Here is a 27,878-nt window from a genome sequence, read left to right as displayed (position 1 = left end):
TGTGTGTGTGTGTGTGTGTGTGTGTGTGTGTGTGTATATATATATATATATATATATATATATATATATATATATATATATATATATATATATATGGTATATAATAATCAGTGCCCCACAATTATGTTATGTACTTTACATAAAGTTTTATACTCAACGTAAAGTTAGGTAGGTTAGGTTTAGGCAAGTGGTTTGACGTGTCAGCATACCTCTATATAACTTAAGGTTCACTTGGATTCATGTGGATACAACTGTCTTCTGGGGAAAGCCCTGTGTTTGTAAACCATCCACCATCTCAACCTGTCTCCTGACATGGACTCTCACACTTTATACTACTTTTGTCTTTACTAAGCGCATTGTTCACATGATTGCAGCCATCCTGGTTAAGTGGGCTATACATGAATTACTTGCTCATGATTTGGAAGGTTATATATAAATTTTTGTGCATGAATTTTCATAGGTAAACATGCAAACAGAGCATGAGAACAGCCTGAATAAACACAGATCTCAATAGATGCCGGGTCTGGTTGCAGTTTACACTGCAAACCAGTTCATTTTTCTTAAAGATTGTTTTATTGCTTTTTGCCTTTATTTGATGGGACTGTTTTATAGTGCATCCACTGTAGCAAGGACATAGCCTTTTTACATGGGACTGGTTGACCAGATGAGCTACTGTGCGCTTCATCCAATGCATTTTCATAGAAGTTATTTGGATGTGTAAAACCTCTTAAATCCCGTCAGGTTGTCAACTACAAATATAAAGGTTTAAACTTTTGTCAGTATGAATATGCTATACATGTAGCTTCGTTAGATTTTTCATAATTAAATCGTTCAGTTCATTTTACAGAGAAGAAGAGCACGAAAGTATAATTCATTCAAATTTACCGGCATGATAAATAAGAGAGACCGAATAAAAGTAATAAATCCCCACCTCCCTAGGGGTCTAGTGATCAAAAGAATCAAAATTATTTCTCAAAAAAAAAATAAGTTGTGAATATTGTCATGGTTAGTCCATTCCCAGTTCACTGCCAACTCTTTTGTGAAACAATGACTGCACTAATACTGGGACTCCCTTTCTCTCTCCCTCTCTCTGTCTCTTTCTGTCTTTCTCTCTAATGCACTGTCGCAAAATGAATGGGAGGCTTTTCCCATTGATTGAGTTGTGCTTGAAGTAAAGAAAAGGCTGAGGTTAATATTTGAGGTTTAACAGTATTTATGTACAGTCTGACCCAGAGTCACAGCAAAAACAAAGTGTCAAAACATAGTAAAAACCATATAAACTTCTCAAAGCACTCTGCAACCTAATCCAATTCCCTGTTGTTCAGCCTATGTACAGGAACTCCCGGCCTCAGCGCAGCTCAATGGACAACTACCTTCTTATGTCAAATAAATGTACAAATAGTACATTTAGTAACTTATTGGAAAAGAGAGTGTTTGAAATCCACTAAACATAATGACCAGGTGTAGAGAAGTAGCTAATGCTGTAGGAGTGCTTTGAAAGGTTTCTGTGGATTAGGAAACTTGGTTTTGAAAGGCTTTTTGCCATGACTCTGGCTCTCTGTTGGAATCAATTTCAACTGCTATGAATCCAAGCTGAGAAGTGTTGCCATCCTCCACAAGAAGCATGATGCAAACATTGTAAAGCCACCTTTTAAGCCTACAGGTAGTGAAGGAAGAAAGTCATATGTATGACTCCCAAAGAGCAAATGCTTTGTCACAGAGGTAGGGATGTTATGTAGTTTTTTTTTCCATAAAGGAAAAATATGGATTTGTGGCCACCTGAGAAACCATAGCATACAGTGTTAGACAGCAGGGGGAGAGGCTGTGGTTGGTCTGCGCTGATTCACACAAGCTTCCATAAGCTGATGTGTTTACAGAATAGGAACCCACATACCCACATAATTTTAAAAATCAGGAGAGCTGACACACACATATATATACAGTATATATGCACAGACACACAGACATGTATGCGTTGCCTCCCTCCTGGTGGGCTTTAACTTTCTTTCATGTCTTTGTACTGCTGCCAGTCTTACACGGTGCTCCTGTCAGCTCTCTCCGCTCTGAAATAAGACAGGTTTGTCTTCAGTCCAGTGAAGCACCTTTTGTATTCACAACACTCAGATTTGTACAACATTGTGCTGTAGCAGTTGTGGACTATATATTGGCTTCATATCCGAAGAGATTTCCATATGGTGCAGATTTTCAGCAAAGCACCACAACAAAGTGTTGATATTCTGCATAGATTGGCCGCCTCTGTAATTCTCTGGGCGTGCTTTCTGCTTCTGTCTCTTTCAGTGGATGTTGTAGCACTTGCATTTCCTCACTTGGGTTTGGGAAATTATTTTTATCATCTAATATTTCATGGTCTCTCTGCTTCATTAGATTATATGGGTGAACGGGGCTGACAGAATGGAGATAATGCGCAAAACAGCTAATGAGTCAGATGCAATCTGACAGCCATATTAAATGTTAGTGTTCTGATCCACCACATCAGTCAGATTACAGAGAAGTACAACTATTTATATCACTGTAACATACATATTGCGTCAATAAAATTATTTTAATTATTGCATTGTACATCCAGGAAGGCAAGGTATATAAATAACATGGTTTATTGATGTTTTATTAATGCAATGCGTGGAGTTACTTTTTTGTTTACGTCAGAACAGAGAATAACATCATGTAAGGATAAAATGAGGACAGGGCATATGAAAATAACTTGGTTGTATTTATTAAGCAAGTTCATAAAAGATTGCTCTGTCTATATAACTGTGATTGATTTTGACAATACTTTTTATTCCGCACTACCTCTCCCCCAATACCACATTAGTATTAGGTTTTAGGCTTGCATTAAATGGAGTCATAATAAGACAAGAGTCATGTTAACATTATCGAGTTATGTTTTAAAGTCAGTCTGTGATCGCAATCATTGCAATAGTAACTTGGGTTTCGTTACTTGTCAGTCTCACTCTTGTTGAACAGTACTGTCTGGTCTTTTGAATCTGTGAAGATGCCTCAGTAAACTGGATGAAATGTGGTTTGGTGCACATAAAAAGTGGTATGACCAACAGCATAGCAGATCATTTTGTTAATCTTTAACAAAAAACCTTAACCTTTAACAAAAAACAAACACAAATGCTGTTTGTGTATCAACAATAATTGCAGGAAATATGTGCATGTGGCTGTAAAGATGGAAAGTAACCAAGCACATGCATCAAACACTGTATTTTTGTCATCATTATTATTCATCTTTTTATTTTATTTATTTATTTTATTTCTGCAGTAGTACTTTACCTGTATTTTTGCTTTAATATTTTAATCTTAAATCTTAAATGTAGGACTTTTACTTGCAACAGTATTTTTAAACTGTGGTTTTTCTACTTTTATTGAAATAAAACATACAAGCACTTATCCACCACTGCAGTGTGGTAAAAGAGGAGCACTAACATCCATGGTCAACTATCATACTATATGTTAACTAAAATGTTAAAAAATTCAAATGTTATACAACTTTATTTTGGCCTTCAAAATAAGTATTTGGTAGACTCTTAGTACCTGCAGCATTTAAAATGTGGCTCGTCATGGGAGTCACTGATGTAGTGGAGGTCTGCTCCATTACGTAGGCATTGTTTAGTTAGAATATTATATTAACTCACAGTAAAATGCAAAGACTTGCCCACTCTCTCCGGATTCAACTCACCTCCACACGATTGACAATGTCGGTCTGACTGGCGCCTCACACTCTCCTCTGCTTGTTCGCACACATCAATCACATCATTGTGTTCTGAAAATGTGCAGAGTAGGTGGTGAGAGTCAGTTATTTCATAGAGGAAGAAAAAAGATAAGGGGCTAAGCTTAGCAGCCATTCATTTTAGGGACTCGGATTCAAGTAATATGTTTTGCTGCAATAGAAATATAAGTAAATTATTTTTGTGATGATGTCTAGGAGTCTTTGTGCCAGAGCTGAGCCCTTAATCCCCAATTTAACTCCTGCTTACCTCTTTTTCTCTTTCTCTTACCCACACGCCCATACAGCATGCTGCACTCAGCCAAGTATGTTACAACCCAGTTGTGTAACAGCCCACTGTTAGCTCATTATCTCATATTGTTTGCCCATTATCACAGCAGACAGCCTGGCAGTCATTAGCAGCCCAACTGATAACTCAAACAGATAGGTGTAGGGAGCTGGAGTGGAGGAGGGAAAAGATGGGGAGGACGATGAGGATAACGAAGAGGAAAGAAAGAAAACAAGAAAACATGAAGAGGAAGATTGTGGGTTTTTTTTTCTCTGCATCTATGATACAGTGGGTGGGTTTTGCTGACTAAGTGCAGGATTGAACAATCACCAACTCTCATCTGTCTCTTTAGACTTGTCATCTTTCTAATGAAGTCAATGACGTGAGTAGAAGAGTGAGCGATGTAGGAACATGAACACACTTAATTACCATGAAAATCTGTCTGAGATGCAAGTCCAAAGTGGCATCATGCTCTTAACATTTTGTTGAGCATAGGAATTATTGTAATAACATACCCTAAAGCTCAAAGCCAGTGTTTTTTGTGAGACCTGCATGGTGTCTCCAAGCACTCCAAGCCTAGCGAGGGTTATTCAAAAACAGTAGAGCCATATTCAAAGTTGAAGGGGGTTGGTAATGAGAATATGAAGTGTAGGCATGGTCATAACTCAGCAGCAGGGGTCCATCAAAGCAGTAATTATAACCATAGCTCACAGTTGTTAGTGAGTGTTAAGAAAAACCACAGCTGCATCTAAAGGCACTGGTGAGTTACAGTTTTAGAAGTAGCTCTGGGACAATAGAAACTAGTGATATAAAGCTGCTAGAAGTAATAACAGCATATACCACAGCATGACAAAGTGGATTTATTCTTATGTTCCTTTTGCACCTATGAAATTCTTGGATTATAAATTAGTATTCATCAGGTAATTCCCTTTGACCAATTCTTTCACCATTTCAAAACTATGAATAGCAAGTTACATTTCTTTGATTTTCACATAATGTGGTATTCTGACCTGCACAGGGAGATTTTTTTTTCATAAAAAAACTCAAAATGGCAGGGCTGAGCGTTCCACAATAAGAGGTTACAATAGATAATCTATGACATTTATCATATCCAGCTACGGGGACACTGGGGCTACGTGCCTAATGAGGAACAAGATTACAATCTATGCCTGAGTTACTGGACTGATTGCAAGTCTACAGCCATGCAGGCAGCTGTGTGAGGCTGTCCTTTGGCACAGTGGTGCTTTGAGCTGAATGCTAATGTCAGTGCCAACATGCCCACAGTGATAACATGCTAATGTTTACAATGTTCAGAATTTTAGTTTTGCGTGTTAGCATTCCAACATTTGCCAAGTGGCACTAAACACAGTACAGTTGAGACTGATATGAAAGACTTAAGTTTTGGTATTTGGCCATAAACAAAAAGATTAGACTAACTAAAACTTTAACCCACTTATTAACATTAAATATCAGTAAGATTGAATGGCAGTTCATTTATTAGATGATGAGATGTTTCATTCTGGACCAAAGTGGTGGACCGATCACTCATATGAATCTAACATTTTGGGACAGAATCAGTCTTATATGCTGTTCTTATTCCCAGTAGAGCAGAGCTGTATACATGAGGAGTATGTCCTTTTTTGTGTGTGTTTCTTTTGTTTTTGGTCTATCTGTTCAATGTCACAGACGGACAAGAAACAGATAAACAGCAGACAGCAGCATGATGGAGGCCTGTGAAACTTTACAGTGGTTATTTCTACTTATTCAGTATCTTGTTTAAACTTGGTGAAGACTAATTTTGATTCGAATTTTAGTAGTTCTTAGGTGGAGACGGACAATATTTAGTGGTTACGAGCCATTCCATCTCGCCATTTAAGGGGTTAAAATTAGCATGTACCCTGTTGTGTTTTTATCAATGCCGATCAGTGCCAGAAGCGATAAATACCCATGTCTACTTCAAAGACAATCCAGTAGTTTCCATACAGTGTCCTGTCTGAGTGTTTGAGTTTTCATACATGACCACATGTGGAAAAATCAAAATAAAGATAGCCTCCAGCTAGTGCTGCGTGCACATTGAAATCATGTTGGTAAAAAAGTTATTTTCTCTCCATAAAAAACATGGTCTCCTCAAAGCTTATTGCTGCAAGTGATGGAGACGGAAAGCAAATGCGCACAGGAAAAGCACCTGTAGTTGAAGCTGTCCTCGTCAAGTGGATTGATAATGCCCGATCAAGTAATGCCTCTTTGAGCGGGCACTTGGTAAGGGAAAAGGCATTAGAATTGGCAGCGAGCCTGGGAGAGGACAATTTCAAAGAATTTGTCAGCTGGTTTTGGTGATTTAAAAAAGGGAGAACATTGTGTTTAAGAAACTGCACAGGGAGACTGTTGAAAATGAAGCAATAAATAGTCAAACTGTCCTTTTCATTACTTTATATTTGTGTAATAAATACACAAACGTCAATTAGATGGTCATCAGCATGCTAAATAAAGAAAAAGAAAAAGTTATAATAATCATCCGCATATAATGATCAATTTGACCCAGACAGATGTGATCACTATAAGCTTTTTCCACAATATTAACAAATACAAATAATGAGAAATCATTAACAAATTATATGACCAATCCTGGATTTATACCTGAATTTAACAATGGGGCACAATCTTAACTGCTCAATGGAAGTTTTATGTGGCCTGTGATAACCACCCACAAATGAATGCATAATTTTAGACAAACATGACTGATTTCATCGTATAGACAATATTTTGTTCTCACAAAAATGCACTCTTGAGAAATTGAGCATCACTTTGTTTATTCCACTCATAGACTTGCCTTTGATGCACAAATTCGTCAAAAATAGATAAATTGTGCATTAAAAAAAAAAAAAAAAAATATATATATATATATATATATATATATATATATATATGTGTGTGTGTGTGTGTGTGTGTGTGTGTGTGTGTGTGTGTGTGTGTGTGTGTGTGAGATAGTGGCCAATCACAAATCCATCATTGTGTCTGTATCACAGGGCAGTTCTGCCACCCAGAAGAGTTTATTGACATCGCACTACATAATTCCTGGGTATTGAAGTCCTCAGCATTTATCTCTCTGACGCCATTCGAGGCCACCAACCTGTGAAATTGCTTGGTGGAACCTTAAGAATAACTATAACTGTTATTGAGTGTTATCTTATTAGGGACCCATTATATTTTTCTCCAGAATTCACATCACCATCTCAGAGTTGGTGACTGTGATAGTCGGGACAGACAGAGAAAAGGGAGAGAAAGATTTGTGGAGAGAGGGTAGACACACACAGAGCCTTTTAATTTAATGTCTTTCATCTTCAGCCTGAATGGCATAACGTGTGTGTGCCTGCCTGTGTGTGTATATGTGTGTGTGATTTTACTTGTACTTGCTATCTAGTGAGGACCACCACTTTTAACCTACAGAGTGAGGACATTTTTAGAAAAAAGGGACAGTTTGGCTGGCCTTCACCTCTTGAAATGCCTGTTTGAGGAATAAGACTTGGTTTTAGAATTAGGGTTATTGGTTGGAGTTGGAGTTAGGTATTAAGGTTGGGTAACCGGCTATGGGATGCATGATGTCAATGAAGGTCCTCACAAAGCTAGAATATGAGTGTGTTTGTGTTTGTAAAAGAATTATGAGGAGTTTTTTGTAATGCAGAGCATGAGTCTGTGTCTCTGTCAGCGAAATGTATGTTTGTGAGTGTTTGTGCCGCTACATGTGTGCATCTGCAAACGCATATGAGCATATGAATCACCATCTGCATTTGAGCTTTCAATTTTCGGGGTAATCAGCTTATGTCTACGGAGGGTAGCGGAGCACAGGAGGTGAATATTATTTGTGTGTGTGCCTGTGTGTGTGTGTGAGTGTGTGCATGTACATTTTAGCATCACTTTTGATGTCAGCTCATGTCTCTGTGGAGCAGCAGAACCACGGGAGGTAAGAGCCTGCTGAGAGGCTGAAGGCAGGGGACAGCAAAAGAGTCTTAGTTTTCTTCATCTGTTTCTCTTCCTCCATCCATCCCTCTCCTCTTTCCCCTCTGCCTCTCTTCATCTGAATCATCACTGCATGCAGAAAGGCCTATAAAAAGTATGTGGAAATTAAAAGTCAAACAGGCGAAATGTAATAGGAGATTGTGTTTGTGTGTGTGTGTGTGTGTGTGTGTGTGTGTGTGCGTGCGTGTGTCCTGGTGGTGTGTGCAAACGTTTGTGTCTTTCCATATCAACTGAAGCTCATTCACATGAAGCATGCAGGCAGACACACACACATTTGCCTACACGTAAGCCTTAGTCTTAAATGACAGTGGAAATCGTGCCATGGAATTAAATAGGTTGAGAAAGTGAAGTCTACCTTAATCAGCCTTCCGTCTGTCCAACTAATTTCAAAGACTGTTAAATCACTTTTTCCTTATCTGTGGGGGAGGAAGCAAGATGGGTTGCAAACCTTACTCTTGCACATCCCCACAGCCCATACTCTATTTTTGCCATTTGAGTTGAAAAAGTCACCTGAAACTTTGAGTGAAATTGCATTCAGTGTCGGTATCAGGAACCTTTTGTTGCTGTCTCTATTTAGTTAAATAATATTATGATTACTTTAAATGGCAAATTTGTTGTCTGAAAGGTTGTGTGGAAACCTTAAGATTGTAAACTTTGGAAAACCCGTCAGCCAGCAAAGTGTACTGCAGAGAACATGGTAATACAAAAATGCTGAACAACATTTCTTAATTGTAGAGTAGAGATGTTTCCAGCTGAGGTTATCGTGCAGGTTTGTGTGTTTCATGGACATATTAAGGTCAGAATTTCCAAGCTTAGCATCTCCAGGTGGTTCAGGAGGTGGAGGAGGTTGTCCAGTACTCAGAAGATCAGTGTTTTGGCACCTTTATGTCAGTCCATTGTCAAAGTATCCATTGTGTATCCAAATTGTGTGAGTGCATGCAAAAGTTAATTGAGTAGCATGTGGCACCTTGTGTGTGGCGGCCTTGGCACTAAACAAAAATGCAGGTCCATGTGCAACCATCACAAACTAGAGCCCCACCTCTATAGTTTTGTAACTATACCCTCTCTCTCTCTCCCTCCCTCCTACTCACTCACACCCTTGTTCTGTCTTACAAGTCTGTAACACGAGCCACTTTAAAAAAAGCTTTTGTAATGAGGTACATTTTTTTGCGGGTAAGGAAAAGGAGACATCACATACTCTGTCAGAGATGGAAATGTGTCTGTATGATCACTGATCCCTCTGAGTGTAGTAGCCTGGAGAAACGCTGAAACTTAAGGAACTTGTCATTCGCATGGAGAACAAACTCTGATTCTAACTAAAGCAAGAACTGTGGAGGATGAAGCCATGGGGAGTTGTCAAAGATTTCTGCCATAGGAGATAGTCTGTGTTTCTGCTTTTTACTCCCTCTTTTGCTCCCTCATACTACAGTTGGCCTCTCTTCCCTTCGCCTTCCTCATTATTGCCATCTTACCTACATTATCCTTTTCATTTTTTTTTTTTTGGACATGTACAGTGTGTTCGTCTGAAATAAAATAGTAGTTGTCACTGTGACATTAATAGAAAGATTACCTATATAATATAAAATCTTTTAATGCCAACCAAAGTCTTTCATGCACACACATTTGGAAGCAAGCACAAACTCACATCAGAGGTGCACCATGTTTCTCTCTGACACACAGTGTCAGACACACAACCATTCAGCCTCGCCTTGCTCTCTTGAATTATAGCTCTCACGTAGGTGAGCTGTTTTTAGAGCGTAAGCATTTACTTTCAAACCTCTGTGATAAGCTGTCAGGGGTGGGCACAATTTCACAGAGCTAGTCGCAGTGATCACAGGGCTGGACAAACAATCCCTCTGTCCTCCTGTTTCACCAAGCTGAGAGCCACTCAGACTCTGGTCTTTAGGTATAATCATCAACAACTTAAATGAGTTCACTGGGAAATGCTTGAAATGCCTGACAGTAGTCCCTTGAAAATGATAGTTATATTACATGAAATCATTTCAATCTTTTTTCTTTCTTTTTTTTTAAACAATGCCAATGGTCTTAAAACCAGAACAAAGAGCTTTAATCATGAAAGATAAGAAGAAAGACAAATGAACCTTTGAAAGCATCATAAATCGCTGCTGTACCTGCACCATGACAAACTATCCTAAGGCTGGTAAAAGAACAAAATAAGCTGTGCGAGAGAAGCTTCAGTCTGAGGAATGAGTCACCAGTCCTCAGAAAAAAGTCCTTAATCATGAAGGATTTGTGTATGAATTGAAACAAGTGTCAAACAAATGATTTGTTTGACAGGAACTTGGCTTTCGGGATGCCAGCTTCAATAAGAGAAGGAATGGAAATGACAGAGGGCTTTTTCTGAACAAGATTGTTTGTAGTGACAGAACTTCACAGTCGCTGAACCTATTTGTGACCTAAATGTTTACAGTGATTGGCATAGTCAGAGTTTGACAAATCCCATAGCCGGTGCAGCTTGTCTAAACTGATCAAACATAATGAGGGTTTTTGTGGTATTATTGTTGTGAAGCAGGATTTGCATATGCAACGTAAAGTGGAGAGATGGGCCAGCATTATAACAATTATGCTATGATTTTGAGTTTAAAATTCTAATTATTAAGATTTCAGCCTGCATAAACAGTCCTTGAGCAGCTATTTTGTCAGAATAACAAGTTGTGTATCTATTTACAGTGCAGCCACACAAACTCACATTGCTTTAATAAAGAAGTCAATCAATAAATAAATATTTTTTCCATCATTCCAAAAGCAACTGCTGATCTGATTTCATTCTGCAAAGTGTGAGTAGTTTTCCACCCAACAGCCAGGCACAGTTTAAGGCATTGGTTCCTTTGCTGAGGTGTTGAACGTTTGCAGCATGCCACCTCGATGCTCCCTTTTGTTCATACAATATTTAAGACGTGCTGTGTTTCCTGTGAATCCCTTGGTTTCATGAAAATCTTAAGGGATTTCAACTTTAACATTCATTCTCTCAAATCTTTTCCGCCATGTCCCCGGCGGAAAAAAAAATTAACTGAATCTCAATAGCCTTATATTCAACACTTCTTTTGTTATTGTTCCTTAATGAACCAGATTTGTTCAACTCTAGGTGTACTCTGCATTTTCTGCCCCCTTGCACTGGAGTGTTGGATTCAGATCAAGTAGGATGATTCTATCAAAATATCAGAGATAAAATCATATGGTGTGTGAAATGTTGTAATACTTGAGAATGGTCTTGGCCTCAAGACCACTTTTTGAAGGTCTTGTGTTGAAATCGACCATAGTTTTACTTGGTCTTGTCTCAGTTTTGGCCAAAGAGAACTCTGGATTTTATTTCAAGACCGATCAAACCCACAACTAGGTGGATATCCCAAACTTGCCTGTGCAAAAAGGAGTGTTGAATAAAGATAGTTTCATTGATTTTGGCACCTTTTCATTGATTTTGGCACCTTTGTGTTTGTTTGTATTTGTTCACTCACAGGGGAAAGTTCCCACGAGATTCACCTCTGCAATGTCTTTTGATTGTTTTATCAAGACATTTTTTCTGATATATACATACATACATGATGGCAATAAAAGAGGTGGGTGAAGATAAGTTTTCATTTGTTTTCTGTCGATCATTTTACGTGATTGTGGATCTTACAGATTAATTTGAGAAGTGCCAATGGTTTGAATGTCCCAAATTAAATTAAAAGCGTGTCCTGTCTGCAGTGTGGGACTCGCAATGGTCTTGGTCTCGACTTGGTCTCAACCCCCCCAAAGTCTTGTGAGGGGTCTTGTCTCCGTCTCGATACACTCTGGTCCTGGTTATGATTTGGCCTCAATTCTCTGTTTTTTTTTTTTTCAAAGAATGGATTAAAACACAAAACAGAAAAACAGTGTGGTATCCCTTGAGTATGAGACAATTAATTAATAAGCTGGTTTATCCACAGATATTGAAGAGCCACAGCTCAGCTGAAGCACACTCACCTTCAACTCTCTCTGCAGAGTTTACAGTCCTTTTTGCCCACTGAAAAACTCTCCATTTACCATTTGACCCAAATTTGCCTTTTGTTCCAAGTGAATTGCCTCTTCCATTCAAATTGCTGCATAAGTGAGGAACACAGGTGGTTTGACAGATGGACAGTTTTGTTTTGGTGCAAATGCATGCAAGAATTGGTGTCTCCTGAGGTTCTCTTGGACCAATTTGTTGTCTGTTTTATTTCAGTCTTCCACTATGTTTTCCCTTCAGACTCTGAGACAAATAACTTCTGACTGTGCTTTTGGAATTCGGTCGATATGTGTGGGACACCTTGCCTTGTAGTATTAAACTAGTCCTCAGGTCTGTCCATGACAATCAATACGTGAATCAATATCCATGTTTGTGCTCCTTTTTTGATCGAGGTACAGTCTCGTCTTATTTGATGCGAGACACGAAAATTGAAAAAGAGGTCAAGATTGTCGATAAAATGTAGCTGTCAGATATATGGAGTGCATCCTATTGTGATATGCTACCAGAATAACCTTGAACACCTACATTGATGCAAATGTTTCAATGTTGTGACTTTGTCTTGTTATCTTTAGATTTTTTAATTCAAAAAGGAAGTCACATCAATACACCACTTTGTTCATTTTTAGCCCATTTCTAGCAGGTTGTAAGCTGGTTGTAGCACTAAGATGAGGCAGTGCTCTCTCAAGGCCAAGAGCCTTGATTAAATGACCTAGAGCAGCCTGCAACAGCCAAATCGCTTCTTGTACTTAGACAAAGTGCTTTTGTGGAGAAAAAGATGGCGAGTGCAGCATTTAGAAGCAGAGGGAGAGGCAAAGACTTACGAATGGAGAGAAAAGAAAAGGAGAGAGAATGGTGAAGAGTGGAGATTAGAAGGAGAGGGGGGTGGACAAAGTTAGCATGATGTCTGAGTGTTTTTTTGTTTATTATTGTCCTGTTGTTGATGGAAAGCAATATCTTGAGAGATGTTAAGTGTGATGAGAGGAAGGAAGAAAGCTGAATAAGAAGCGAAAGCTGACGAGTCGTTCCTGAAAGCTGATGCCATAATCTCTACAAAAACACATTGTATTCTCAATTTGTTATCAGTATGTGTGAGCAGCAGGAGCACCTAGCCATGAAATACAAAAACTGATGGAATCACATAAGATATGCAAACTGAATTTTTGTTTTAATACAGGTCTGTCCCGGTGGCAAACATTGTGTAGTTGACCTTTATGCTTTTGTGCTTTTATACAATTCAGAGCTATCTCTCCAACCTGCTCTTCTCCAGTTTCCTTTTTTCACTTCGTCTTCTGTGCCTAACGCCCTCTTCCTCACATTTTACCTTTCCTGTCTGCTCTCAATCTTCATGTTCATCTCTGATGTGTCACCCTTAGACGCTCTTGTCTCCTCCCACAGATTTTACCTCTCTTACCCTTTCCTCCTTTAATTTTCCTTTTCTTCTCTTGTTTCTTGTCCATCATCATTTTTCTCCTCTCACTTTGCCCAGCTATCCTCTCTTGTTTCTACTTTAACTTTGTTCCTCTGTCAAGTCTCCTGTCCACTTCTTTCATCAGCCACCTCTTCTTTATCGTCTCTTCTTGTCCTCCCCCATGTCCTTCTTCTTCTCCTCACCCAATCTTCCTTTTTTTTTCTTCTTTGTAATATATTCTCTCTCTCCTTCTTCTTACAGAGTGAGGACCTTCCCTAAGGATTCGGCCTTACTGGGCAGGGACACTGTTCGAGCCCTGATGTACTACGCCCTGAAGGTCTGGAGTGATATCGCGCCACTGAACTTCCACGAGGTGGCCGGCAGTGATGCAGACATTCAGATCGACTTCACTAAGGCCGATCACAATGATGGATATCCCTTTGATGGGCCAGGGGGAACCGTGGCGCATGCATTTTTCCCCGGTGAGAGGTTCACAGCCGGGGATACACACTTTGATGATGACGAGGCCTGGACCTTCAGATCACCAGGTGATGATAATTACTGGAAATAATTACTGGAAAGAATTGCTGTGTTTTTGTTACCTTAGAATGAGCAATATATACTGACTTAGGGAGTGGAACCTCATTTATGGAGATTGCCATGTTGCACCGACATGTTGCAATCTTAACTTTCAAAAGAAAAAAGGTGACCATACACTAGTATGTGTTAGATGAGTCCTCCGTAGTGACACGCCAAACTGCTTTGGAGATGCACTGATTTGTAAAATGAAACTGTTTAATTCAGCGTTTTTAGCGATTTTAATCGTCTGGTCCATGTGTTTTAGAGAATGGATAATTCGGCTTCCAGTGAAAACAACGAACACTGCAAGCTGCAATTCACCCCTAGACACCACCAAATAGCCCAACATCTTACACACTTCACCTTTAAACCTTTGCCTCACCCTAACCACCGTTAACCACAGCCTTCTTGAAATGTAAAGGAATGCAAAGTTTCAACATATTTGCTAATAATGTAATTATGTTACATAGTTCTGGTTTTCAGAAATGGACTGCCAACATTTATTCTGGCATTTGCACTGCAGCACTTGAAGTTTTTATGCACAATTGCAACACATTGTTCACAGCTTACAGGTTGATGGGCAGGTTAATATCAAGGTTGTAAAGATAACACCAATTTGTCATCCTATTTGGCTGTTTATTTTCCTCCTGAACCACATAATTGTTGTTGAAGTAGATGAGTTAATTAGTTGAGATCCATGTACCCCCTGGCAACAGCAGAATCCTCCCCGGGATACCCCAGGTTAGGAATCACTGCTCTATGTGATACTGCAGTACAGGCCTTAACTGCTGCTACAACTTTGTGATTCATCTAATTGCAATGCTGTGTACATGCTGACAATAATGAAGCTAATAATATCTTATATATATATGCCAACATAGCAAGATCTCTACACCGCCCTGAGTGACTGGGACATTGTTTTTTTTTTCAAAAGTTTCTGTTGTGTAATGCTTAAATGCTTAATGAATTAGTGGATGGGCACAAAATTAATCCTCAACATAATAACTAATAAATCGCTTAAGCTCCTGAATGAAAAATGCCCAAACTTGCCTAGTTCCAGTTTCTCAAATGAGAGGCTCTGCCATTTTTTTCTGAGTTTTTTAAATTATTAAAGTAAATATCTTTGGGTTTTGGACTGTGGGTCTAACAAAATAAGTAATTGAAAACTCACCACATAAATGAAATTCTGTTATCCCATTATAGTGAGGTCAAGGCAGAAGTCTGTCAATTTATCTGAATTATCTGGATGGTTAGATATTATTTTACTTTTTACCAACTCTAACAACATTGTAGTCACTGGCATAGCATTCACCTTGTGCACATGTCATTATGGGAAAATGTAGTCCTGGTAACACCTTTTGTGCTATCACAGAAGACATTTTGAGCCTTTAGCTAGGTGTTCACACATCTGTCTGTAAAGAGATTTTTTTCATTGCAATAAGATCAGAACCGGTCAAGATGCAGCCATCAAACTTTACAGTCTTGTTGTTAAAAGTACAATGAAAGTTGAGTTCCAAAATGGGTGTGATCCAAGCAAGACCAGTGGAAGTAGGGGATAGGAAGTAGTGAAGGGGACATTGGTCCCTCCACTTTATGTCCCTGGCCCACATTCATTTTACAGGCCCTAATAGATCAGGCTGACAGTTGGCCGTTGGTCAATGTCACATGGCCACTGAGCATCTGTCGCTCCAGTTTTTATGCCTCCCTGCCAGCGATAGCCAAGGCCAGAGGCATTATGTTTTCAGGTTGTCTATCCGGCACATTCTTGTGAACATGAAATCTACCGCCTTGAGGGAATTTCTTGATTCTTGATTAGATTACGATTGGTCAAAGGTGAAGGTCACTGTGACCTCATCATTCTTATTCTCGTACATGTGATATCTTAAGAACACACTTGAAGGAATGTCTTCCAATTTGGCACAAACATTTGAGAGGACTCAAGGATAAACTGATTAAATGTTGTTGGTCAAAGGTCAAGGTCATGATGACCTTGCATTCATCTCATTCATGTGAACGCAATAACTCAAAGACTCCTTGAGAGCATTTCCTCAAATTTGGCATAAACATTTGAGTAGACTCATGGATAAACTAATTAGATTTTGGTGGTCAAAGGCCAAGGTAACTGTGACTTTGCATTCATCTTATTTTTGTGAATGCAATATCTGAAAATGGCCTTGAGGAGGTTTTCTCAAATTCTGGCACAGACATTCACTTGGACTCAAGAATGGACTGATTAGAATCAGGTAGTCAAAAGTCATAGATCAGCGTCACAGTGACCTCATGAAGCATAACTCAAGAACATGGTTGCCAACCCTGAAACTGTACTGATTGCATAAATCGTCTGTTTGTGAAGCATCCATGTTTTTACAGACATGGATGTAACTTCTAAGTGCAACTTGACCAGTGTGCATAGGCATACAACCACATGGCAGTATATGTAGTTTTTTACTGTGTCCTTTTTTTCAGTTGATTCAGCATGTTGAATCAGTCCTGGGGTTGGTGGAGGCTGTTAGTGAATGAAATCACTCTTAGTGGCAGTTCAGGTAACTCCACAAGAAATGGAAGCGAAGAAGTGAAGAAAGTAACAAACAGCTAAAGTCGAAAGGGCATGCAAGTTTTTGGCCGAGACGCAGGCAACACGAAGTGAGGCAACAGTCGGCTTTCGTTGCCACTAGTTCTTAAATGCCTGTCTGGTATGCCTGAGTCTTAAGTCACAAATTGCTATAGGGCTGGAGTGATGCCATTGCAAGGTGGTCCCAAGTTTTTTTATGCTTTAATTTTGGTGAGCTGACACTTCAAGTCAGTATCAAGGTGGTTTATTAACCTTAGCCAAGGTTATTATTTTCTCTTGAATTGTGTAATTTTTTAAGTCTGACATTAAAGTCTTTGATGCACAGCCTGTGTGTGATGCATTCCAGTGAAAAGTATTTACCCAGTGTGCTTGATTTGAGGCATGTAGGCTAATAGATTGCTTTATGCAATGTTATCCTGAATGATCTGGCCAAATTACTTTCATCAAACAGTTTTGAAAAAAAAGCTTGATTATCCGCAGAGGGAGATCTGTGAGTTTGAAATGAGGGCAGGATGACAGCAGCTCTAAATGGAATTTAATCAGCTCTGCCAATCAAAAACAGACAAGCCTATATTGGAAATATCCGTTATTCCTTGACAGCATTGGAAACATAACACAGTGCTGTGGTCTTTGGGCTGTGGAAAGTAACCCTTACACATTCATGGATTCATATGTTCACTTACACACAGTCCAATATCTGTCCTCTCTGCAGACATCATCATTCACTCGCCTCCTCTTTGCACTCTCTGTGTCCTTGTTATCTTATGAATAATTGTGAATCCCAGACTCTTTTCAGTGTGTTTTGGTGTGTGTGTTTGTGTATGTGTGAGAGAGAAATCTGGTGCAAGTGAAATTATCAGAGGGACCATTTTTCCCCAAAATGTGAACAAATTGTCACGTTCTCTAAACCTTGGCGGTCTTGTCACTTGGCATCACCTTCATTGCTCCCCGCTGTCCTCTGCTTCTTCTTTTTTTTTTTTTTTTTTTTTTAAGGGAGGGGTAGAGGGAGGTGGCAAGCAGGAAAGGGCAGGGGAGCATTAGAAGTCCACTCATCCGGATGAAATGAGCGGATGGAGTGATCTAGTCGTACTGAATGCATCGTCAGGCAGAGGCTGTCTCGGTGCGGTCACACGAATGACAGCATAAATCATTAACTCTCCTTTTCTGTGACTTGCTTTCTTTAGTCTTCCTTTCATCTGGATGACTGAACTTAAAATGCCCTTCCTCTCTCCTCTGCTCAGTACTTCCATTCATCCCTTCTTTTTGAGCGATGGATGGACAGCAGAGGAGAGAGAGGAAGGTGATAAGAAGGGAAGTGGAGATGACTTGAGAAGTGTTTTGGCTAAAATGTTTCTCACAAGTTTTAAAGTCAAAAAAGCAAGTGAAGCATGAAAGTTCATACCAGAATGACACAACAAATCCAAACTCAAGGTCCACTTACCAGTGAGGTTGTTATTGAACGATGGAAATTTACTCAGCTCTGGTACTTTACTAGGTCAAACAGTCTAAACCTGTCTGTCATTTAACCCTCTGAGACCCACCATAAACCAATTTTTGTATGATTACGGAGTGATAACAGTTCCACAGCATATGCCATATAAAAGTTATGTACATCATCTGAAAGTAGGGAGCCCTGCTGCTGAGAACTGTGTGTCAAGTTTTTCTAGTCATAACTACCAATTCCCATTCCAATGCTCAATTATGTCTCATAATTTGTTTTAGCAAGTTTTGGGTTGATATGATTTGTAACACACCAAATGTAAACATTTTTACCACTCAAGAATTGATAAAAATGGTAACAAATTCTGCCAAAATATCACATTAAGATACTAAGACTTTGAGGAACACCAGCAAATTCCATGCTGTTATTTGATACGCTAAACTTTTCACATTTGGAGAATTGCATTCTTTGCATTTGGCAATTTGGGACTGGCAATTCGCATTCACAACTGTTCTGAAAACTGCTGAGATATCCCCTATTTGTCAACATACCTTTGAAAAACAGTAAAAAAAAATGCACATATCCCTATGCCCAGTGACGTAGATGGTAAACCAAAGAAACATCTGGCAAAGTAGAAATAAATAGATTTATACTTGAAGGGAAGCCAAAGGAAGAGACACATTAACCAGCATTAAAATCCTTCTAAAGGGACCCATTTGGTGTGCAGATTTAATATACCTTTGAAAGCCATACATCCTCTAAATGTCATAGGTCTCTAGTTTGTGGTTGTAAAGTTTCATTAGGCTCTGATTAACCTAGAGGTCGCAATAGGTCATTTTATACAGTGATGTCAGTTTCAAAATAAGTGTCTCACTGTAATGAAATGTCTTCTATGGGGGGTAACATCATAACATATGAATAAATTTGGCTCGGCTCATTAAATCCAAAAGAACTTTCTCATCATTGAAAATGTAGGCAATCCCAAGACTGTTTAGAGGAAAACTTTCATAGTTTTGCCCAAAACTGCATGGGATTGGCATAAAGTGGGCATGTCTGTGAAGGGGAGACTCATGAGTACTCCAACCAATTTTCAGATGTCTTGAGGTGAGTCTTTGGAGTCATATTTAGCCCTCTTCCCTACAAGCTAGCATGGCATGGTTGATATCAATGGATTCCTTAGGTCCTCTTGTTTCATTTGATACCAGTATCTCAATCCTAGAAAAAAAAGCTTTCTACAGCCTTTGAACGACAGTGATGTTGGCCGAGATCACTTGTGGTCCCGCGGGTCTCTTTGGGTTAATTACACTGCAACAAAGACTCAGTAGTCATGCTGTGATGCTGTCATAAGATTATAAATTATATGAAGTTCAAAAATAAACAAGTAAACAGGAATGCATATGTTTTAATAGTGTTAAAAAGTGAAGCAACAGCATGTTGCTCCTACACATTGGTCCATCAGTCCCGGATACAAAAAAAAAAGAATAACATGCCGCATTGTGTTGTTAAATTATATTGGGCTGTGTTATAGGCTGCGTGATAAACAACGTTTGCAAGACGAGTGTCCTCAGGGTGCAATCCTGACTGAGTTAATTCAGCACCAAACTAAAATGGATATTGGCATACGGTTTATGTAATTCTGAAGTGACACACGTAGGCTGATAAGCACAACAAATGAGCAGAAGGGTTGCTAGAATTTAAGGTTATTGGTTTTATCTCACAGTAAAGACCCACACAAATGTTTTATCACGTCATTCAGAGGAGTCCAGCTGCAGTTAAGAGGAGACACTGCAAAGTTCAGTATTTATGAATTGGGAATGTGACGCATGATTTTAGTCGGTCTCAGAATGTCCCAAAGTCATTCATAGTGTTGTACTATACACACACACACAGTATACTTGTATGAAGAAGTTCAAATCTCAAGCTCAAAAATGTCTCACCTACAAACACTGATCACTATGAAAAATGGGCGTGCTGTTTGACATTCTATCACCACACGGAATTTAATTAGGTTTTTTTCATTTGTACAAGGAAATGAGGCGTCTACATTTTGGGTAAGATTACCTGGGCTTTTACTGAGTCAGTGTTTTGTATGATTGATTTTCTTAATTATATTTGCTGTTTGTGGGTAATTGATGTCAGTATTTTGCCTTTGTTCCTACAGAATTGCAAATAGCATCTAAACAGGGGAAGAGTAATTGTTATTGCCATGCTGTATATACCACCATCTGCTGAAAAGTCCCAGCAGCCAAGACATGAAGGGGTGCCAAAAGTTTATGATATGTGGGGTTTACCATTACCCCTCTTTTTTGTCCCTTCCAGTTGAAACAGAATTGCACAACTTGGCAGCTTATTCCTTTTCCTACCTCTTCTCACCTCACCCTTAGACATCTCAAATAGAGTAACTCCTGGATGAGAGATGAATTCTCAACAAAACCTGACATGAATACCTCTTCCAAAGCTGGAAGCAAAACAGAGAAATCTGTAAGCAAGCAGTATCTTATGAAGCAGCTGTACTTAAAATGAGTGATTTTGCCACACAGATGCAATGACAGCAGGCCTAATATGCGGTGTGATTTTCAGTGTTATGTGTACATTATCTGGTGCAATACACTGTAAGAAACAGAGCTCAGTTACAGTTCATGCACCAGTACTTTATGTGATATTGCAGCATTCAGAGAAAGTTGACATTTGTGGGCCATTCCCAGGGTGAATTCTGGGAAACAAGCATCCAAGCAAGAAAATTGTGTTTGCTAGATGTAAGTATTTGAAGTTACTTACAAAAACATCACCAAAAACATCACCGCTACCTACAGTATCCTGCCTTTGGAGTGATGTGATTGGTTGTCACAGTGCTGCAGTGACACTCAATTGCATTACTTTTACAGATTTGTCTTATAATATCTCAGAAATCCTGAATTTTCACCTCTTCACCTTGTCATTTAGCATGCAGAGTTATTCACTTGCCATAGACAATAAGCTAGAACAAAAGTTCAGCTCTGTTGCAATAAAGAGCTAATATTTTGTGAAAAGTTTGCTGCTTGATGAATATGAGAGGTCTGAAGGATCACTGTTGTTCTGCATTATGTCCTTTCTAACTGAATAATATGTGTTGAAATTAACAAATTTCAGGCCCACTCGCCAGATTGGATGCTCAACTAATAAACTCAGCTACAATTACTTGGCCAAATAGGAAAATAAAAAGGCAAATTGATTTGAAGCCGCTCTTTAGAAACTTTACAGTAACTTGCCCACTGACCTGTCAGCTGTAACACAACATGTGTTGCAATTGTGGATGAAACCTGTTTGCAAGTGCTGCAACCCAGTCACCAGAATAAATGTTGGCATTGTACATTTCTGTAAACCATAGATGTTACATTTGTATTCACAAAAAAATAGTGAATACATTGAAAGTTAATGGTTGAACAGTTCTCTAGTGAAGATGTACTCATGTTTAGACACAAAAACCACAAGGTTGTGGTTTAGTGGTTTATTTTATTTGGTTTTTTTTGGGGTTTTTTTTTTTTTGTAAAAATCAACCTCTTTTTGTGGCACTATTCCAGCAAAACAACAAAGCACAAACAGGTCAGCAAGAACACCCCATGTTTGATGACTAAAAATCATTTTTGTTGTTTGCTGGATGATATGGTCAGTAAATGTAACGTATGTGTGGCTGGCAGAAACGTACAATGCCAACATTTTCTTCTAGCAACTAGGCTGTTTCACACCTACACTTCACGTGAACGTTTTGACAGAAGTTGTGCATGCTCTACATTAGCTCCCTTGTTCTGCTCAGTCATCTGAAGGCAGCAAACCTTCTTTGCAAAGTGTGAGGCAACATAGTATTTTTAAGGGTTTTATTTTGGTGCATTTTGTATTCTGCAGGTTAAGTTTTGCATGATATATTGCCCAGATAATTAACCATGGTTATGAGTAAATGCCACCTCTACCGCTGCTCCATGTAATATTGCATATCGCTTTGTTTTGCAATAGTCCAGAACACCTTCTTCTTGTATTTACTTTCTTGCTCCTGCCCAATACGTCTGACAAATAACTGGACTCATTGTGCTCATGTGGTTTAGAATGATATATTTTGGTACACTCAGATTTTTCTCGGTGCAAAAAGAAAACTAACCAAGGGGAAACGTGACAAGTTTACCAACTCATTAACTGATTCAGACCATAATAAATTATATGTGTGAAAACGCTCTTACTCTTAGTTTAAAATCACATCTCTCAGATACCTGCTAGCCAAAGAGAATTATGGATTTCACGATTGGGATTCAGACAACATGCGTATTTGTTGAATACCTTTCTTTTCTTCATAATAAGAATTTGGTAGCCGTCACAGTAGAAAAGAACATGTCTTTTGTGAATTTAAAAGCTCGATCTCAAATATTACAAAGGAGAAAAGAGTCTGAAACTGATTTAGCATTTTATTTCATTCTGTTCAGCTGTTGTCCACAAGAAATGTGTATAGGAGGATCCAGAGCAGCATGGTGCAGTCTGACCTCATGTTTTAGATTAAACTTCAACCTGAAGGATAGACCTTAGAGGTTGTGTGTGTGTGTGTGTGTGTGTGTGTGTGTGTGTGTCAGAGAGAGAGAGAGAGAGCGAGAGAGAGGCCGTCTATCCCAGCTGGTGAGTCTGTGATGGGGCCAGGACCTGCGTGGGTCTCCCTCCTTTGTTTCGCGCTGTCAGGGCTGTGAGCCATATGTTACAGGACAGCAGCTCAATCTGCTCCAATTAGACCTCCCACCAGGCCCCAGCAGTGGCAGGACAAGCAGAGGATGCTGTAGTGGAGCCTGAGTGTGTGTTTGAATGTGTGTATTGGGCAATGGGGGGGCCAGGAACAGCTGCATAGATATAGGTTTGGTTAATGGGAGCAGGCCAGTTAGGGAGGGAGCGGTCAAAGATGTGACCTTTTCTATATGAATGTTATTTATTTCTCACTGTGCACTAAAAGTGTGCCATCATCACAGTGCTTTCCAAAATGTCGTTATTTACAGCTTATAACAACCACTAACCTATAGTGAAAAAAAATGCATTAAAGGGTAAAGTTTTTATTTTTCAACCTGGACCCTATTTTCCCATGTTCCTGTGTCTAAGTGACTAATGGGATCTTTTTTTTTTTTAATTGGTCCAGTATTGAGCGAGACCGCAGCAGACATTAGTTGCAAAACAGGTTGTAATGTTACTATTCAGGGGAATTGTGTACCATCAATCTATGTCCACTAAAAGAGCTATTTTTTTCCAGACATGCTCAGATAATTACTATAAATTTCTGATAAGTAACACAAAGTGTCCCTACAGAGATAAACCTTTTTGTTAAAGAGTAATATCTTTTTGGTTTAACCAGAGGCAGCCCCGAAGTGGCCACCTTCAAACCCACCTGAAAGAAACAGTAATTGTATACCCGGAAAATACACTTCATTTAAAGTCGACAAAAACTAAATAAAAATAAAATAAATAAAAGAACACCTTGGTACTTCTTTCCATTGTTACAAAAATCGCCAACTCTGGTTTTGTTCAAATAAACCCCAAATTCACCATGTGAAAATATGTTGCCTTTATACATACTAAAATTACTGTTTATTTACATTGAATCTGGTGGGTTTGGGCATTGCAAATGTACTGCACTTGTATAGCACTTTTCTAGTCTGTCAACCACTTAAAGCGCTTTTACACTACATGTCACATTCAGCCATTCACACATACATCCACACACTGGTGGCCAAGGCTACCATACATGGTCTTACCTGCCTCAGTTACCTTTCACACGATGATAATTTTGGGGCTGTTTCTGACAAAAAGGATGTCACCCTTGAACAAAAAGGTCTATTCCTGTTGGAATCCTTTCCATTACATTGCCAGACCTTTACAATAACAATCTGAGCCTGTCAGTGACAAAAACGAGCACTTTTAGTGGATGTGAATTGACAGTTCCCCAATTCCCCAAGTGGTTAAACTGCAGCCTGTTTCCCTGTTAGTGGCTGCACCGTACTCCCCCAACTAATTAAAAACAAAAAGGTTGTTTATTGTCCATGAGTTACTCATACACAAAAACATGGCAAAATAGGGTCCAGGTTGAAAAATACTGAAAATACTGAATTTATCCTTTTAAGACATTTGTATTTTGGAAACCAGTAAAATAACTCACACTTAACCTACAATGTAAACAGTTATTACCCTTAATATGTTTTAAGAGCTTAAGATTTTGCCAGCAATTAATTCAGGAAGACTAAGTGATGATGATGCCCATTGTGTTAGCAAAGTGCTCTTTGATGTTTGAGAAAATATGGGTCGGTTGTGTGAATTATCATACCTAGTTGGACTGTTTTTCAAGGATGCTCCTTTCTTCCATTGTGATGAATCCCCTCAAGGGTGAAAATATCTGCGCATCAAACTTTTTTCATCTGTAAAGCAAGCACAGGCTGCTATTTTGAACTATTGAATCTTCTGAAGACAAAAACTCCCATCAAATGTCTTTAATCAGCTCCCAAAAGATAGCCAAAGACCTGGTAGAATTCTCTCTTCTTCTGGGGTGTTGGGAGTGTTGAGCTCACCTCTGGATTAGAACGCTTTGTTAAGCGGTTGAGTATGCCTTCTCTCCCACTCTGAGGCTGCCAGACTGGTGCACTGAGGCGTACAGGGAAGAAAAGTTAATTAAACAACTCTTAATTTCTTCAAGTCACACTCTGCCGGCCTCACCTTGCTGCTATCTCACAACATCTTCCCCCAGCATCATCAACGCGTCTCCAAGGCATAGCTGATGTCAGTATCATTGCTTTTACGTGTCGTTTTGCCTGTAAGCGCGGTAGACGTTAAGTCCTGCCTGGCTCAGCTCTGTTCCCACAAAGCTATCAGATTCATAAAATGTTGTTCTTAGCAACTTTTTTCAAAAGCATGCTAATCCCTTGAGAAGATGTAAACTTGTTAGGTCAGCCCAGAGGGTAAAAAGTGAATGTTGGTGCTTCAGCAGATTGCAGAGCTATGTAATCGTCTTTAGAAAAATGAACCTTATCACACAAATCCATAGCTGAGTAATTGCCTTTGCTAATTCCCTCCCCCCATCTCCTGGTGTATTGTTCTCAGCGGGACCCAAAATCTGGGTCCGCCAAGGCCATCTCTTAATGTGTATGATGATGCTGAAGAGTGGAATATTAAGCACCACATTTAGCAGACCAGTTCACCCCCGCTGTGTGATTGATGGTTCCGGCGTCCATTAGGAGTCCTGAGAGGTAGGGATCTTGGTGAGATCAAATAAGTAGGGGTCTGGAAGTGCTGTTTTTTCTTTGACAGGCAGCAGATTGCTTCTATTAATTAGCACTCTGCCAGCAATCTGCTTCTGCAAACTGATTACCCTGACTAAAACAAAAGCATCATTAAGCAGGTGAATTTTTCATGACATTCAATTTTTGCTGTGTGTGTTTTCTCCTTTGGTGTGCATGCGTGCTTGTGTGTTCTGTTTATGTGTCTGTGAGGATGTGCTCCTCTGTAAGAGAGAATAAACACTTATTAAAAAAGATAATGGTCCACAGTACAACGGTACTAATGCTGCTACTTAATACAGTTTAATGCTATTATTTTCTCATAATATGAACTTCTTATCAGATAATACGACATGAACATATAGGGTGAACCTCACTTTTTCACAAGTGTGCATCAAACAATGATCACTTTAAGTTTGAAATGGGCAGTTCCCCCTCAAAATTGAACGAGATGGCACTCGGCTTGTGGTGCTTAAAATGCAAACAAAAAAAACAATACATTTGAAAAACAGCAGCATTTTTTTCTACTGAACTACACCCATTATTATTAGGTTTTTCAAATGCATTTTATTTTATTTGGGTTTTTTTGTTTTTGTTTTTTAGGTTAAGGGACCAGAAACAGGTTAAAAGAAGAAAGACTTTGTCACTACTTTGTCTTTCTCATTCCCTGTCTCATTTTAGGAGGTTGAGGCGAATAGGGGACATTGTGCAGGAAAATGCAGTAATAACCTCTTAAAGGACAAGGAACATGGCAAATTCACTAATATATGAGAGTAGTAGAATTTATACTCTCTTGTCTACATCATGTTGTTACTTATATAAAGCCAGTCAGTCAGTCATTTACTGTAACCGCTTGTCCTCGTAAGGGTCGCGGGGGGGAGGGCTGGAGCCAATCCCAGCTGTCACTTATATAAAGCATTACTTCAAATACAATTTAAAGTTTTGTCTTTAAACTCACCCTCTTATATCAAGTCACATCTTGACTTTGCCTTGGATCTCACAGCACCACATTTCCAGACAGGTGCTGGCTGTAACAGAACAGACAGTAACAAATTATTCAAGTACACTACAGAATAGAAAATAACAAACAATGCTGCAAAACAATACATACAGAGGAAATAGCAACAGGGTCAGAATCCAAAAAAACAACAAACCAAAAAGTTAAAAAAAAGTATGGATGAGAGGAGGGTAGAGTAACAGTGCTGCTACAAATGTGCTATAAATGTGACATGAATGGAGCAATCTCAATCTCACCACCATGATAAGGGTACATAGTATATATCTTTGTTAAAATGTGTCTGTTTTTTTCTTCCAAGTATAGAGGGAAATTTGAGGCATTAGGTTACTTAAGTTATAATTTGAACAATGTGGACAGATTTGCAGTGTCTGCAAGTTTACATAATACATGGCTGTGCTGTGTTCATGTACGTCCAGTGGATTAACATGTAATTACAGAACTGTATTAGGGATCACTGATCACGCAGGAGATATTTGGAAGGGATGGTGCACTTGTGGCGTTATGTAGTTACTACACTGGCTGAATTTTTATGCTCTTTCTCTTACTTTATAGTTCATAATGTGACTCTGAGATAGGATTATATAATTGCCTATCTGTGGTTTAGTTGCATTGATTCAATAAAAGACAAGACAAATACTTTAAATTGAAATATTTCCATTCACGAACCTGTTATTAAAGAAAAACAGTTACACAAACTGATGGCAAATCTCAAGTGCAATGTCTACAATTGAAGGAGGAGTGTGAGGGATTTAGGGGCATCTATTGGCAAAGATTGCATCAGCTAAAACTTCTCCCATGTGATAAGCATTAACTCTCCGTCATTGTTCATTGTTCAGGAGGTTTCTGCAGGTACTCAAATTATCTGCAGAGGTTTCCTCTCCAAAACAAACTGACCAGGGAAAAAAAGACTGGTAAAAACATAATACCATTCACTATTGTGGGTGATGCAAAAATGCTTTTTGCCTTGTCTAAAGCCAGTGTTTCATTTATCTGTTCTGTGCTACGGTAGAAACATGGTGGTGAAAGATGGCAGACTCAATGGATGAGGACAAAAACAGCTCATTCTAACAAAAACAGAATGATTCTTAGTTTCATGTAATTGTACACAAAAGTAAGCATACAGCATGTAAAGGCCTTTGAGCTAGCTGCTTCTTGTCCTTGTTAAAGTTTTGCCAAGTACTGGAGAGTAGTTACATCATACCACATCACAATATATGGAGCACTTGACTACACTCTATTCATTGCATAACAAATTATCCTTACCTGAAGCACCCAAGGGTGCAGTATGAACCAAGGTGATTTCATCATACTGTGTAAGATCTGAGACAATAGATACAAGGTGGACACACAGTTCAAGTTCTCAACTTAAGTGCTGTGAGATATGAACAACACAGAGCAACCTTTGCTTTTTAATTAGTTTACATGTACTTTTTTTTTTTTGTAAACTTGTAGGAAGCTGTCGATGCCAGTAACAGAGTTGTATATCAGTATATCATTGTCCATCTTTGACAGAGCTAAAGAAGAACGGGGGAACCACAACATAAACTGACTGTGTGTTACATGAGGTT

General features: G+C 39.0%; 1 protein-coding gene across 2 annotated transcripts in view; it reads left to right on the top strand.

Moving 5' to 3' along the window:
* LOC121960011 (matrix metalloproteinase-17-like) overlaps positions 1 to 27,878 on the top strand; it is an 85,478-nt gene that overhangs the window by 31,545 nt on the left and 26,055 nt on the right. For both annotated transcript variants that reach the window (XM_088071223.1, XM_042509597.2), the window contains exon 4: positions 13,694 to 13,980. In XM_088071223.1, the coding sequence (XP_087927349.1) occupies positions 13,694 to 13,980 (287 nt within the window). The remainder of the gene's footprint in view (positions 1 to 13,693; positions 13,981 to 27,878) is intronic.

Source organism: Plectropomus leopardus, chromosome 20, assembly GCF_026936395.1.
Source record: "Plectropomus leopardus strain MGB_pleo_1.0 chromosome 20, ASM2693639v1, whole genome shotgun sequence".
In the NCBI taxonomy this organism is placed as follows: Eukaryota; Metazoa; Chordata; class Actinopteri; order Perciformes; family Serranidae; genus Plectropomus; species Plectropomus leopardus.
This window is presented reverse-complemented; position numbering and strand designations above follow the sequence as displayed.